At 42.5% G+C, this 14118-nt stretch overlaps 1 protein-coding gene across 1 annotated transcript; it reads left to right on the top strand.

Annotated features, from left to right (window-relative positions):
* The first annotated feature begins 2654 nt into the window (after nt 1–2654).
* On the top strand, nt 2655–13746 carry LOC134343833 (zinc finger protein 271-like). Its single transcript, XM_063042603.1, has 2 exons — nt 2655–2721; nt 4133–13746. Exon 2 carries the CDS (start codon nt 4142–4144, stop codon nt 5291–5293), a length of 1152 nt encoding a protein of 383 aa, XP_062898673.1. The 5' UTR covers nt 2655–2721; nt 4133–4141; the 3' UTR covers nt 5294–13746.
* Nucleotides 13747–14118: the final 372 nt, after the last annotated feature.

Raw genomic sequence — 14118 nt, 5'->3', positions numbered from 1 at the left:
GGAGTGTAGGAGAATGAGGGGAGATTTAATAGAGGTTTACAGAATTATGAGGGGTATAGATAGGGTACCTCCAAGAGGTGCACAACATGGTTATGGTTTGGAGGCGTGTGTCATACACGGAGAGCTACATTGGCTGGAGTCAGGGCTTTATTCTTTGGCTCTTGTTAGGTTCACCCATGCTAAACTGTTCAAAGGATAGAGGCCAGACCAAGTGTGGTCCACTGGTCCTCCGGGTTCAGGGGTTCAGCTCAGGGATGACAACCCTTACTGGTACAGAATTGTTACAGAAATTGCAATGAAGAATCCTTCGACAACTGAGCTCAATGCTATTCCTGACAGCAGTGAAAACTGAGAGGAAGCTACTGGCATGATGAAGGAAGCCCCTCACTGTTGACCTAAACACCAGTGCTGTGACAGGCAGTAAAACATAGGCAGAGTAAATGCAAGCAGGCTTTTTTTCACTGAGGTTGGCTGAGATAAGAACTGGAGGTCATGGATTAAGAGTGAAAGGTGAAATATTTAAGGGGAACCTGAGGGAAAAGTTTTCATTCAGAGGGTGGTGGGTATAGGTTTGATTTCAACATTTAAGGAAAGTTTGGTTAAGTAGGTAGATGGGAGGGGTATGGAGAGCTATGGTCCTGGTGCAAGTCGATGGAACTAGGCAGAACAACAGTAGTTTGACTCAGACTAGATGGGCTGAAGGGCCTGGTTTTGTTACAAAATGCTCCCACTATCATTTTGTGAAAGAAGAATGGAAGTTACGAGGGAGGGAAGGGTAGATTGATCTTAATGTAGGTTAAAAATTTGTCACTTCATTGTGTGCTGTACAACTTGTACTGCACTGGGCTGTTGTATGTCCTATGCTAAAGCCAACTTTTTTTTCCTATTGTGTTTTCCCATAAAAATTTGTTTTTCTTGTAAATACTGCTAACAAGATGCTATGGGTCTGTGATGCTGCTGCAAGTTAATTTTTCATTGAACCTTCTTTATTGTTATGTACATGTACAATAAACTTGACTTTGCCATTCTCAAAGTTCACTGTAAATTTATTATCAAAATACACGTCACCATATACCCATGAGATTCATTTACTTATGAGCATCCTCAATAAATCCAAAATAGAATAATAACGATAATAGAATCAATGAAAGACCGCACCAATTTGGACATTCATCCAATGTGCAAATATAAAAAGAAAGGAAGAATAACTAACTAAATAGATAGATGGATAGATGGATAGATGGATACATAGATATCAAGAGCATGAGATAAAGAGTCCTTGAAAGTGAGTCCATAGGTTGTGGGAACATTTGAGGATGGGGTGAGTGAAGCTGAGTGAGGGTATCCCCGTTGGTTCAATGATGGCTGAACAGTAATGACTGTTCCTGAACCTGGTGGTCTGAATTCTGAGGTACCTTCTTCCTGATGGCAGCAACGAGGAGAGCACATACTGGATGCTGGAGGTCCCTGATGATGGATGCTGCTTTCCTCCAACAGTGTTTCTTGTTCATGAGCTCAATGGTGGGGAGGGCTTTACCCCGATGGACTGGCTGTATCCACTACCTTGTTGTAGGATTTTCTGATCATGGACATTGGTGTTTCCATACTTTCCACTACACGTCTATAGAGGTTGTTGAAAGTTTTAGATGTCATGCCGACTTTTCACAAACTCCTAAGGAAGTAGAGATGCTTTCTTCATAATAGCACTTACATGCTGGGCCCAAGACAGATCCTTTGAAATGATAACAGTGAAGAATTTAAAGTTGCTGACCTTCTTAACCTCTGATGAAGACTGGTTGGTGGACCTCTGGTTTCCTGGTTTCTTCCTCCTGGTCAATAATCATCTCCTTGGTCTTGCTGACATTGAGTAAGAGGTCATTGTTGTGGCACCACTCAGCCAGATTTTCAATCTTCCTCCTATGTGCTGATTCATCACTACCTTTGAGTCTGCCTACAATAGTGGTATTGTCAGCAAACTTGAATATGGCATGTGTACTGTGCTTAGCCACAAAGTCAGAAGAATAAAGCAAGGGTGCCAATGCTTTTCTTTTGCTGGTGGGGGGAGAGGGGATTGTTGCTTCCTGCCACTTATGCGTGGAAGGAAGGGGAGCTGGTGGGGGGACTTTGGGTTTCTAACATTTAACTGTCATTCATTCTTTGGGGGCACTCCTCTGTTTTCGTGGATGGTTGCGAAGAAAAAGCATTTCAGGGTGTATATTGTATACATTTCTCTGACATTAAATGCACCCTTGAAACTTTTGAAGTAGATTAGGTAACATCCAACTCAACGTTCCTAATAGTCTCCACCCTAACCCAGCAAGGAATTGGTATAATTTTATTATCGTCACATGTACCAAGGTATAGTGAAAAGCTTGTTCATACAGATCAAAACATTATACATTGAGATAGAACCAGAGTGCAGAATAAAGTATAACAGCTAGACAAACATGATGTTGAAACGGAAGAAATGCACTGAACAAAATGCCAGACTTACTTTCGTCAGAAAGCACCTTTATAACGACCTTTCACTGGAACTCGAAGTGAACAGGGAGGAGCAATGGCACCGCGCTGTACCCAGAGTGCTCGGCGCCTTGGGAAGTCTTGCATTGACGGAGCGAAAGCCGGACGCGCATGCGTATGATCCGCCGTCCTCTGGACACGGTTGGAAGTGGAGGGGCGGACTGAGCGGCTGTTCGCCGGCTTTTCCTGCGCTGTAGCCGGGTGAGTCAGGCTGCTGTGGCCCTGAGCCACCGGTCAAGCCGGAGTCCTGTGGTTCCCGATAGTTTTACTGCCTATAGGGGCGCGTGAGGTATCGGAGAGGCGTCAGTGCCCGGCCGACATCGGCCTGAACCCCGTTACAGAGCCGCCATTTTAACCGCCTCCACCCCCTCAAAAACCTCCGTCCCTACCTTCAAACCTCATTCACTCTGTCCAAACCCCCGCACACCTTCGACCCTCTGCCCTCTCCGTCCCTGCCTTTAAACTCCCTCCATCCCTCCCTCGCTCCACCCCCTCAACACCCTCTGTCTCCTCCCCGTCTCGCTCCCCTCCGTTCCCGCGCGCGCCCCCCTGTCCCTCACCTCCCTCCAGCCCCCCCTTTCCAACAGCCCCTTTCTGGGAGGCTGAACCGTGTGTTCTAACCTTCTGGAGCTGCCTACCATACCAGATCTGTGTAGTCAACATGTATTAAAGAGTGCTTAAAGAGTGGTGGAAGTGTGCTTGAATTGGGTTTCAGAGAGGAAGGCGTTGGATGTTCGAATGGAAAGATGGGAATGAGCAGCTGCATGTGATAACTGAATTACTGTTACAGAAAGCAATCAACAGTGGAGTCTGCATCATGGAGTAACAGAAACAGGCCCTTCAGCCCTTCTAGCCCCTGCCAAACAATTAAACTGCCTGTTCCCATTGACCTGCACCCAGATAGCAGCCCGCTATACCCCTCCCATCCATGTACCTATCCAAATTTCTCTTCAATGTTGAAATCGAACCCACTTCTGCTGGCAGTTCGTTCCACACTCGCACCACCCTCTGAGTGAAGAAGTTCCCCCTTAGGTTTCAACTGCTACTCTTAATCTATGACATCTAGCTCTTGTCCCACCCAACCTCATTGAAAATGACATATTTGCATTTACCCTATCTATACCCCTCATAATTTTATTTACCTCCATCAAATCTCCCCTTATTTTTCTTCGTTCTAGGGAATAAAGTCGTAAGTATTCTAGGGAACAAAGTTCAACCTTTCCCTGTAGCTCAATTCCTGGCAACATTCTTGAAAATTTTCTTTGCACTCTTTCAATCTTCTTTGCATCTTTCCTGTAGGTAGGTGACCAAAACTGCACACAGTACTCCAAATTAGGCCTTAGCAACAGCTTATACAACTTCAACATAACATCCCAATTCCAGTACTCAGTACTTTGATTTATGAAGGTCAATGTGCCAAAAGCTTTCTTTATTGCCCTATCTACCTGTAACACCACTTTCAAAGAGTTATGGATCTGAATAATTCTCTTACAGTAACTACATTACATTGTTGTTTGATTCTTGATTATTCTGTGGAATTGTAAGTGTAGCCCATATAAGTTTTAAATTCTATGTAGCCACATGCTAGGCAATAATTGTGATGTACTTTTAGGAGGTGCCAATGGAAGACACACAGCAACTAGATTCTCCGGCTCTTCAGGCGACTGAGGTGCCCAAAAACGAGATCATGTCAAATGTTTCCAAAGGGTCAGAACGTCGGCAACGTTCCCGGAATGGACAGAAGCTCTTCATTTGCTCTGAGTGTGGCAAGAGTTTTAACAAGTATTCACACCTCAAATTGCACTTGCTAGTACACACAGGCGAGAAGCCCTTCAAATGCAGTGTCTGTGAGAAGGATTTTAATCACCCATCCAGCCTCCGGAAACACGAGATCACGCACACAGGAGAGAAGCCATTCAAATGCTCTGACTGTGAAAAGAGTTTCAACGACTCATCAAATCTGTCCCGTCACAAACGCATTCACAGTGGCGAGAAGCCATTTAAATGCAACATGTGCGAGAAAGAGTTCACTTACTCTCACCATCTATTATCGCACCAGCGCACACACACAGGAGAGAAGCCATATCAGTGCCTGACGTGCAAGAAAGAATTCAGCCAGTCCTCCTCGTTAATGATGCACCAGCGGACACACACTGACAAGAGGCCATATAAATGTGCTGCTTGTGGGAAGAAGTTCCAGTTGTCACGCCATCTGGTGAATCATCGTTGCACACACGCAGGGGAAAACCCACTGGAATACAAGAAAGAATTTAAGAGGGATTCTATTTTGGGAAGACCTAAGAGGCTAATTACACCAGAGCTGCTATCTAAGTGTACCTTTTGTAGCAAGACGTTACGTCTGTCGCACATCCCGAAACATTTGCATGGCGGTGAGAAGCCATATCAGTGCTCTGCGTGTCGGCTCAAGTTCAGCCAATGCTCAGCTCGGATGGTGAAATATCAGCAAGGAGGGGAGAGACCATATTTGTGTTCCATCTGTGACAGAGGGTTCAAGGGCCCTAGCACACTGACGCACCCCATTATTACAGGCAGCGGCCCTCATCACTGCATTGGCTGTGGAAAGAGCTTCAAGAACCCATCCCCTCATCTTCAGCATCAGGCTGTGCACATGGAAGAAAGGCCTTACAGACTCGCTGGTTACAGGAAGAGCTTCAAGCATGCATATAAAGGGTGCACACAGTTAATCGAGCCTTCAGAACATTCACATAAAAAGGACAAAATCCAAATGTATGAGATGCAGGAAAGCCTTTAGAGACTCTTTCAAACTGTTCCTTCACCAGCATATCATAGTACTTGAGATCTTGTTATCCACTTCTCCCTGCTCTTTTCCAAACCAGTTTTTTTTAAAAAGAGGTTCAGCACAGTAACAGGTCCTTCTGGGCCAACAAACCCAAGGCATCTATTTACACCCATGTGACCAATTAACCTAATAACTGGTACGTCTTTGGAATGTGGGAGGGGAACCGGAGTGCCTGGAGGAGACCCACATGATGTGCAAATAGTGCTGGGAATTGAAGCTGGGTGACTGGCGCTGTAATAGCGTTACATGACTGCTACGCTACTGTGCCGCCCAAAAAAGAAAAGCAAAGATGAGATTCTGCAGGTGCAGGAAATCCAGAGCAGCACATAAAAAATGCTGGAGGAACTCATCATCCTGATGAAGGGTCTCGGCCCAAAATGTCATTTCCATAGATGTTGCCTGTCCTGCTGAGTTCCTCCAGCATTTTGTGTGTGTTACCCCAAAAAAGAAAAGTTTTCAGTTATGGTCAAAATCACTTGGATGAGAATTCGGATCCCAACAGTTTCACATATCCTGCCATATAATGACACAGGAATTGCTTTTTTGGAGAAGGTTTTGACCCATTGAAAATATGTGTTAAGACACTGAGTAAGCTAAGCACATGTTCATTTCAGTATAGGCAATTTCTTGGGCACTTGCTTACAGAAAACTGGGGCTGGTTCTCACATTGACTCTCCCTTGGTTTGTTAGCTGTCTGTAACTTTTTTGGCGTACTCTATATCATGATCCATGCCCGGGACTTCCATGGGTCTCAGTTCATTGCCCTAAGGCAGTTTCCCAAAGTAGGTGTTATCGTGCCCCCACCCCCTGCACCACAGGGCATTGGAGGGTGCTTGGTAGCAAGGGGGTAGCAGAGGAATTACAGGCTTAATATTAAAAAAATACTTAGTATTCGATCCTCTGTCTCATAATTATAATGATAATATAATCTCTTCATTTCTTGCTAACCCACCATTCTCTTAAGAGTGGTGAATCTGTGGAATTCGTTGCCACAGGCAGCTGTAGAGGCCAAGTCTTTATGTACTTAAGACAGAAGTTGATGGATTCTCGATTAGACAGGTCATGAAGGGATACAGGTGTAAGGCAAGAGATTGGGGCTGAGGGGGAAAATGGATCAGCCATGATGAAATAGCAGAGCAGACTTGATGGGCCAAATGGCCTGATTCTGCTGCTCTATCTTATGGTCTTATGTTATAGGACACTAGTATCTAATAATGGCCTATAGATTTTGAGCATAGGTTCACGGGCTGCCAAGCATTCAACAAGTGATGTATGTTCACCAGGTCTGCCTTTTCATCATTCAGGTTTAATGTCACTGGCAAACACCGTGAAGTATGTTGTTTTGCAGCAGCAATGCATTGCAATACATAAAAAACTATAAATTACAGTAAGTATATATATATATTTAAATTAAATATGTAGTGCAAAAATTGAGGGAAAATAGTGAGGTAGTGTTCATGGTTCATTGTCCATTCAGAAATCTGATGGTGGAGGGGAAGAAGCTGTTGCTGAATTGTTGAGTGTGTGTCTTCAGGATCCTGTACCTCCTCCTTGATGGTACCAATGAGAAGAGGGCATATCCTGGGTGATGGGGTCCTAAATGATGGATGCCATTTTTTCTGAAGTATCACCTTTTGAATGTGTCTTCAATGCTGGGGAGGTTAGTGCTCATGGTGGAGCTGATGGAGTTTACAACTGTCTGCAGGTTTTCCTGATCCTGTGCAGTGGACCCTCCATACCAGACATTAGAATACACTCATGGCTTTCATTTCATTGCTGTAAGGTATAGGACTCCAGCATCTAAAATAAAGGCCTATAGTTTTTGAGCTTGGGTCTGTGGGCTGCCAAGCGTTCAACAAATGATGCATCTTCACCAGATCTGCCCATTAAGACAGTTGACTCCATGAGCAGATGGTGATTCTTTTGCTCGAACTTTGCACCAAGAACCGGGATTACCAGGCGGTCGTCTTCTTAAGCCCATTACCCCTACTGGGGCATGGGCCACCGACAGCAGCTGTCAGATTTCTCTGTCCTGGGCCAGTCTTTCTTGTCTCCAGGTGTAGCCATCTCTTAGGTCCTTCCTCTGCCAGAGGTGAGGTCTTTGGAGCTTCTGTTGGTGTTCCTGGAGCACTGGGTATTTACGGGATGCGGTTGCTAGCCCCATGCCCAACTGTCTTGCAGCCGAGGTTTGGACCGTCCAAGGCAGAGTTATTACCAGGTTGTGCTCTCTTTTCATTTCTGCTAAGCCATGATGGGGTTGCTGGACATCCACCCTGAATGGCTGCAAGTTAGGGCCAATGTTTGATCACTTTGTTACCACTGAACCGGTATTTATACTACAATTCAGCTCCTTCCCAAGTCTGCCCATGTCATTTTCTTCAAATGATTGCTTTACCTTTCAGGGAATATTGTTGAGATATGCAGGAAAGAACTCGGAGAAATAATGAAAAAAATTGGTGTCAGTAGTGGTATTTCACTACTGGTGCCAATGTGCAGTAGAAAAAATTAAGGAGCTGCATTTAAAAAAAATAATTTTGCTTTGTATGATGTGTGGGTAAATCTAAGTCATTGTCATGAACCATAGGCGGTTTCTATTTTTGTTTTATGCAATTCGGTGTTTAGAAAGGAAGACTTGAATCCTGCTCTTTGGTAGGAATGCTATATACAAGCACAGACATAGATGTACACCACAGGCACCCACAGAATCCTGAAATCCTTTCAAAGTAAATGTATGTCACCATAAGCAACCCCAAGATTCATTTTCCTGTGGACATTCACAGTAAGTATAAAGAAACACAATAGAATCAATGAAAAAAAACTACATACAAAGATGGTCATGCAACCCATGTACATATGAAGATAAATTGCAAAAAAAGCTAATAAATAACATATGGAAAACGAGTTCTTGAGTCCTTGAAAGTGAGTGTAGATTGTGGGATCAGCTCAGAGTTGAGGTGAGTGAAGTTATCCACACTGATTCAAAATCTTGACGGCTGTGGGGTAATAACTGTTCTTGAACCTGGTGGTGTGAGACCTAAGGCAATACTGTTGAGAATTAGACACTTCTATTTGTTTTAGTGAAAGGAGCAAAGAAAATATTTAACCATTACTATTTAAAAGGTGATCTCCCTGTATTGATTCATTGAATGTGTCTAATATGAGGGAATTTACTTCTTTATAGTCACATAGATGGATCAGGCAACTCAGCGTAACAGTGAGCCCTTAATCTGGCTCTCTGTCAACTTTACATCTGTGCATGCATGGGCTAAAAGGAAACTGTTCTTCATGGTATCTTCAAATGCACAAAACACCAGAACACCTCATATTATGTCCCTGAACAAAGAACCATAGGAACGTTAGTACACTGGGAGCACACTTGGCATGTCCTTTGACAGAGCAGCTATGTTTACTTTTGAGTGCAAACTTTATCTCTAACTTGACAATTTCCTCATCCACAAAACACATAATCCTTGAAAGTGGTGTTCTGGTGGGTCATAAAGGAGCTTTAGGCACATTGGCATTCATAAATCAAAGTACTAAGTACAGGGTTACATTGAGATTTCTGGTCACCTACCTACCGGAAAGATATCAATAAGATTGAAAGAGTGCAGAGAACATTTACAAGCGTGTTTCCGAGTCTTGAGGACTCAAGTTATAGGTAAAGGCTAATGAAGTTAGGATTTTATTCTCTGGAGCATAGGAAAATGAGGGGGTATTTGATAGAGGTGTACAAATTTATGAGAGGTATAGACGGTAACTAAGCAGGATTTTTCCACTGAGGTTGGGTGAGACAGATGTTATAGGTTAAGGGTAAAAGGTGAAATATTTCAAGGGAGGAGCCTGAGGGGGAACTATTTCACTCATGCTGGTGTGAGTGTGGAAGAAGCTGCCAGTGGAAGTAGTGGATACGGATTCAATTGCAACATTTAAGAGAAGTTTGGTTCGGTACAAGGATGGGAGGAATATGGTGCAGGTCGATGGGACAAGGCACAGCCTAGTTGGGCTGAAGGGCCTTTTTCTGTGTTGTAGTGTTCCATGGCTATTTCATTTTTAACTACATTTATGGAACCAGGTTCTACCTTTTCAAATAGCATATTCTAGACCTTGGCACCAATTTCTTTTAAAGGAAAGTTATCCGTCCATCTCTTTGGATTGTTGTCAAATTGTTATTATTTTATGACTGACTCACTTGGTAGAGTGAGTTTTTCTTCAATTCTCCTGAGACCCTTCATCAGATAAATAGTCACTGTAAGATCAGGTATATCTTTAGACCCTTTGAGTTTTGGCTTTGTATGTTATCTATAATGTTCTGCCTGTAATATCTCAACTGAGACCAATATAGTAACTTTTGGAATTGGTTCATTATTGTCACATGTACAGAGATACATTGCAAAGCTTGTCTTGCATACTGTTCATTCAGATCAACTCATTACACAGTGCATTGAGGTAAAACACTTACAAAATGCAAAATAAAGTGTAACAACTACAGAGGAAATGCAATGTAGGTAGATGATAAGATGCAAAGTTATATTGAGGTAGCTTGAGGGGTTAACAGTCTGTCTTATCATACTAGGGCACCAGTCAATTGTGTTAAAGTAGTTGGGTAGAAGCTGTCTTTGAGGCTGGATTAAAAATTTTTAGAGAGTAGATTAGAAAGTTATAAAGTAGTTCTGTTTTCTATTTATTGTTTTATTAAGTAAACCCAGGTAAACCACATTTTCTGACTAGTAATTTGCCTTAAGGACGTGTATTTATTTGCTGATTACACATTTCATAGAAAACCTACAGCACAATACAGGCCCTTTGGCCCACAATACTGTGCCGAACATGTACTTACTTTAGAAGTTACCTACATTTTTTCCCTGATGTCTCTTTACATAATCCCTCTGTATGGAGTTCTCCTCATGACCACCTGCGTAGCCCTCTATTTTTCTAAGCTCCATGTACCTATCCAGGAGCCTCTTAAACTAATTTGAAATAATTTACAATGAACTTCATCTGCCATGCTGTGTGCATTTCTTAAAAACTAGCTTGCACAGTATACTACTTTGCGAAGTTATATTTACAGTATTTTATTTAGAGATACAGGGCTTAACAGACCCTTCCAGCCGCATTGCCCAGCAACCACCGATTTAACCGTAGCCTAACCATGGGACAATTTACAATGACCAATTAACTTGCTAACCAGTATGTCTTTGGACTGTGGGAGAAAACTGGAACACCCGGAGAAAATCCACATGCACACAGGAAAAAATGTATAAACTTGCTTACAGAGTATGCCAGAATTGAACTCTGAACGCCAACTCCCTGAGCTGTAATAACATCATGCTAATGACTATGCTACCATGCTGGCTTTTTGGATTGTTAACAAATGGATCCGTAAGACATAGGAGCAGAATTACACCATTTGGCCCGTCGAGTCTGTTCCTCCAATCATGCCTGATCCTTTTTTCCCCTCCTCAACCCCACTCCCCTTCACCTTTGATGCCATGTTCTTAAGAACTCACATGGTCACAGGAAGAGCATACAAACTCTTTACAGACAGGAGCAGGAATTGAACTCTGGTCACTGGTGCTGTAATGGTGTTATGCTAACCACTACACTATTGTGCCACCTCATAGTGACTCCCTGTAGATCTAATTAAATGCTTTCCAATAGTCATAAACACACTAGTTTGATCAACATTTTTTCCCTGATGTCTCTTTACATAATCCCTCTGTATGGAGTTCTCCTCATGACCACCTGGGTACCACGGTAATGTAGCGGTTAGTGTGATGCTATACAGCTTGGGCATTGGAGTTGGGAGTTCAATTCTGACGTCATCTATAAGGAGTCTATATCCCCCCCCCCCCCCCATGGCATGCGTGCGTTTTCTCTAAAGATGTAGCAATTGATAGGTTAATTCATCATTGTAAATTGTCCTGTGATTAGGCAGGGGTTAAATTGGGGTTGCTGGGTGATGCGGCTCAACGAATCTGTGCTAGCTCTCCTTTATTAATGTTCTCATCAAATTTATTGTATCCGGGATGTTAATTTCCAGTGCCTCCATTTTTAGGCTGAATAACTGGTTTTCACCTTTTGGGTAGTTGTACACTAGTAGATAATCTCTCTCAACCCCTCTCAATCCAGTTTATTTCTTTGCTTCTTGCAGTGATGTTGAATGTATTCCTCCGATACCAGATGACTTGCCTATGTTTGGTGATTGCTTTGTATTACAGTCCTGTCTGAAACTACTCACTCATTGTAACTTTCATATTGCCTGCTCTGCTTATAAAGGCATGTAGTTTAGATCATACTAGGACACAGAACACTACAGCACAGTACAGGCCATTCAGCCCTTTCAACCTAGATCAGTCTAATCCAAACCTCCTACCATCATCGTTTTCTACCATCCATGTGCCTATCTAAGAGCTTTGTTAAATGTCCCTACTATATCTGCCTCTATCACCATTCCTGGTAGGGCGTTCCATGCATTGACCACTCTGTGTGAAGAACTTACCTCTGACATTCTCCTATACTTACCTCCAATTACCTTAAAATTATAACCCGTCATAGTAGTCATTATTGTAGACATGAGATTCTGTAGGTGCTGGAAATCCAGAGAAACATAAAATGCTGGAGGAACTCAGCAAGTCAGTTAGCATCTATGGAAAAGAAAAAAAGAGTTGATGTTTCATCAGAACTATTTATTTATTTATTAGCCATTACTGGTTTACTTATTAGTTTTACTTATTTAGTACTCTAGCCATTGCTTTTTCATGAAGGTTACACTTTTAGTCCTTAATTGGGGACTACTATTTTTCCTCCCCAACCTCTTTCACATTGTATAGATTTAACCCCAAATTTCATAAATCGACCTGTCTCCCCAAAGGTGAACATCATTGGAAATAAGCAGATGCTGGATAAATATACTGAATTATTTCTGTAGTTAGACGTTTGTAAGTAAACGCTTTACAATCTGTGGCCACTTCATTAGGTACAGGAGTGGAACCCGGTGTGGTCTGCTGCTGTAGCCCACCCATTCACTTCAAGATTCAATGTGTTGTGCATCCAGAGATGCTCTTCTGCACATCACTCTTGTAACGCATGCTTACTTTGAGTTGCTGTCACTTTCTTGTCAGCTTGAACCGATCTGGTTATTCTCCCTGACCTCTCAAAGTGTTTTCACTCACAATTGCTGCTCACTGGATGTTTTTAGCTTTTCACACCATTTTCTGTAAACTATAAATGTAGACTTGTGTGTGAAAATCGCAGGAGATCAGCAGTTTCTGAGATACTCAGACCACCTCATCAGCACCAACAATCATTTCATGGTCGAGGTCTCTTAGATCACATTTCTTCCCCATTCTGATGTTTGGTCTGAACAACAACTAAACCTCTTGAGCATGTCTGCATGTATTTGTGTATTGAGTTGCTGCCATGTGATCAGCTGAACAGATATTTGCATTAATGAGCAGGTGCACCTAACAAAGTGGCCTCTGAGTATTTTTAAAGGAGACCGTGGAAGAAAATTCTCCCAAGCTATTGCAGCAATTTTATTAATTGACAAAATAAGCTCAGATGTTTAAGGGAAGTTACGTTTTTCAGCATGGCTCCATTGGGAATATTCTTGCTTTGATGGAAGGTTAAATTTAATGGCAATCGGAGCAGCATAACCCTCAGAGCAAACACTGAATTGGCTGAATTTCTTTTTTGGATGCTTGAAGTGTGTGTGTGTGTGTACACACACACACACACACACACACACCCCACACACCACACACACACCCCACACATATACACACACACACACACACACACACACCACACATACACACACACACACACACACACACACAAAGTGACCCATTTATAGTGGATAGGAAGTACTCCTTTTCCTTGGCTGAGATCAATATCTAGAGAGGTATGAATTAAAAGTAATTAGTGGAAATATTAGAAAGGAGTTAAGGTACGTTTTTTTCCCAGAGAATGCCAGGAATCTGAACTGTATGAGTGGATTCCAAGGGCAGGATTTCACATTGCATTTTAAAAAGCTGTTGTTAATGTTTCATAGTGGAAAATGGGATTAAACTGTTTAAGTACTTCACACACGATGGGCCGAATGGACGGTGATCTAAAATTCTTTGATTCTATTGCAGCATTATATAAGCTGGCAATTTTTTTTTCGGCAGAGATGTCAAGTCAATTACACTTCTGTCTGATTACAAGCAGTAAAGCTTTGATGGATTTATTATGTTAAAAAATAAAACATGGATTCACTTGGCTAAAGAAAAAAGATGTACAATTACTAGCAGGTTGTGCTTGGAATGGGTGTAGAGTTCCATTCTGAGGATACCCACAAGATCAAAATATTTTCCAGTGATGTATATATGTAAACTTTAGAAAATAAATGCAGTGTGGGTGTATATTCACTCTTGTAAATGGCTATTGTGTTGCTGAGTTGAATAGTTACTTCTCAATGCATGGGAGGTCTGAATTTAAAATTACAGTAGTTCAGTGGTAAAGTCATTTATTTATAAGACCATAGGACTGTGCGGCGACACTGGTGCCAAGCCGTATGGGTCCTAATGCCCTTCCCTTGGATAACATTGGTGTCGTGGAGAGGGGAGACTTGCAGCATGGGCAACTGCCGGTCTTCCATACAACCTTGCCCAGGCCCGCGCCCTGGAGAATGAAGACTTTCCAGGCGCAGATCCATGGTCTCGCAAGACTAACGGATGCCTTAAAAGACATAAGAGCAGAATTGGGCAATTTGGCCCATCGAGTATGCTCTTCTA

Source organism: Mobula hypostoma, chromosome 3 (assembly GCF_963921235.1).
Source record: "Mobula hypostoma chromosome 3, sMobHyp1.1, whole genome shotgun sequence".
Lineage (NCBI taxonomy): Eukaryota > Metazoa > Chordata > Chondrichthyes > Myliobatiformes > Myliobatidae > Mobula > Mobula hypostoma.
Note: the sequence above shows the minus strand (reverse complement) of the source record. Positions and strands in the feature narration are given on the sequence as shown.

Excerpts from the sequence above, each read along its gene's own strand:
- LOC134343833 (XM_063042603.1), top strand. The coding sequence starts at position 4,142 with ATGGAAGACACACAGCAACTAGATTCTCCGGCTCTTCAGGCGACTGAG.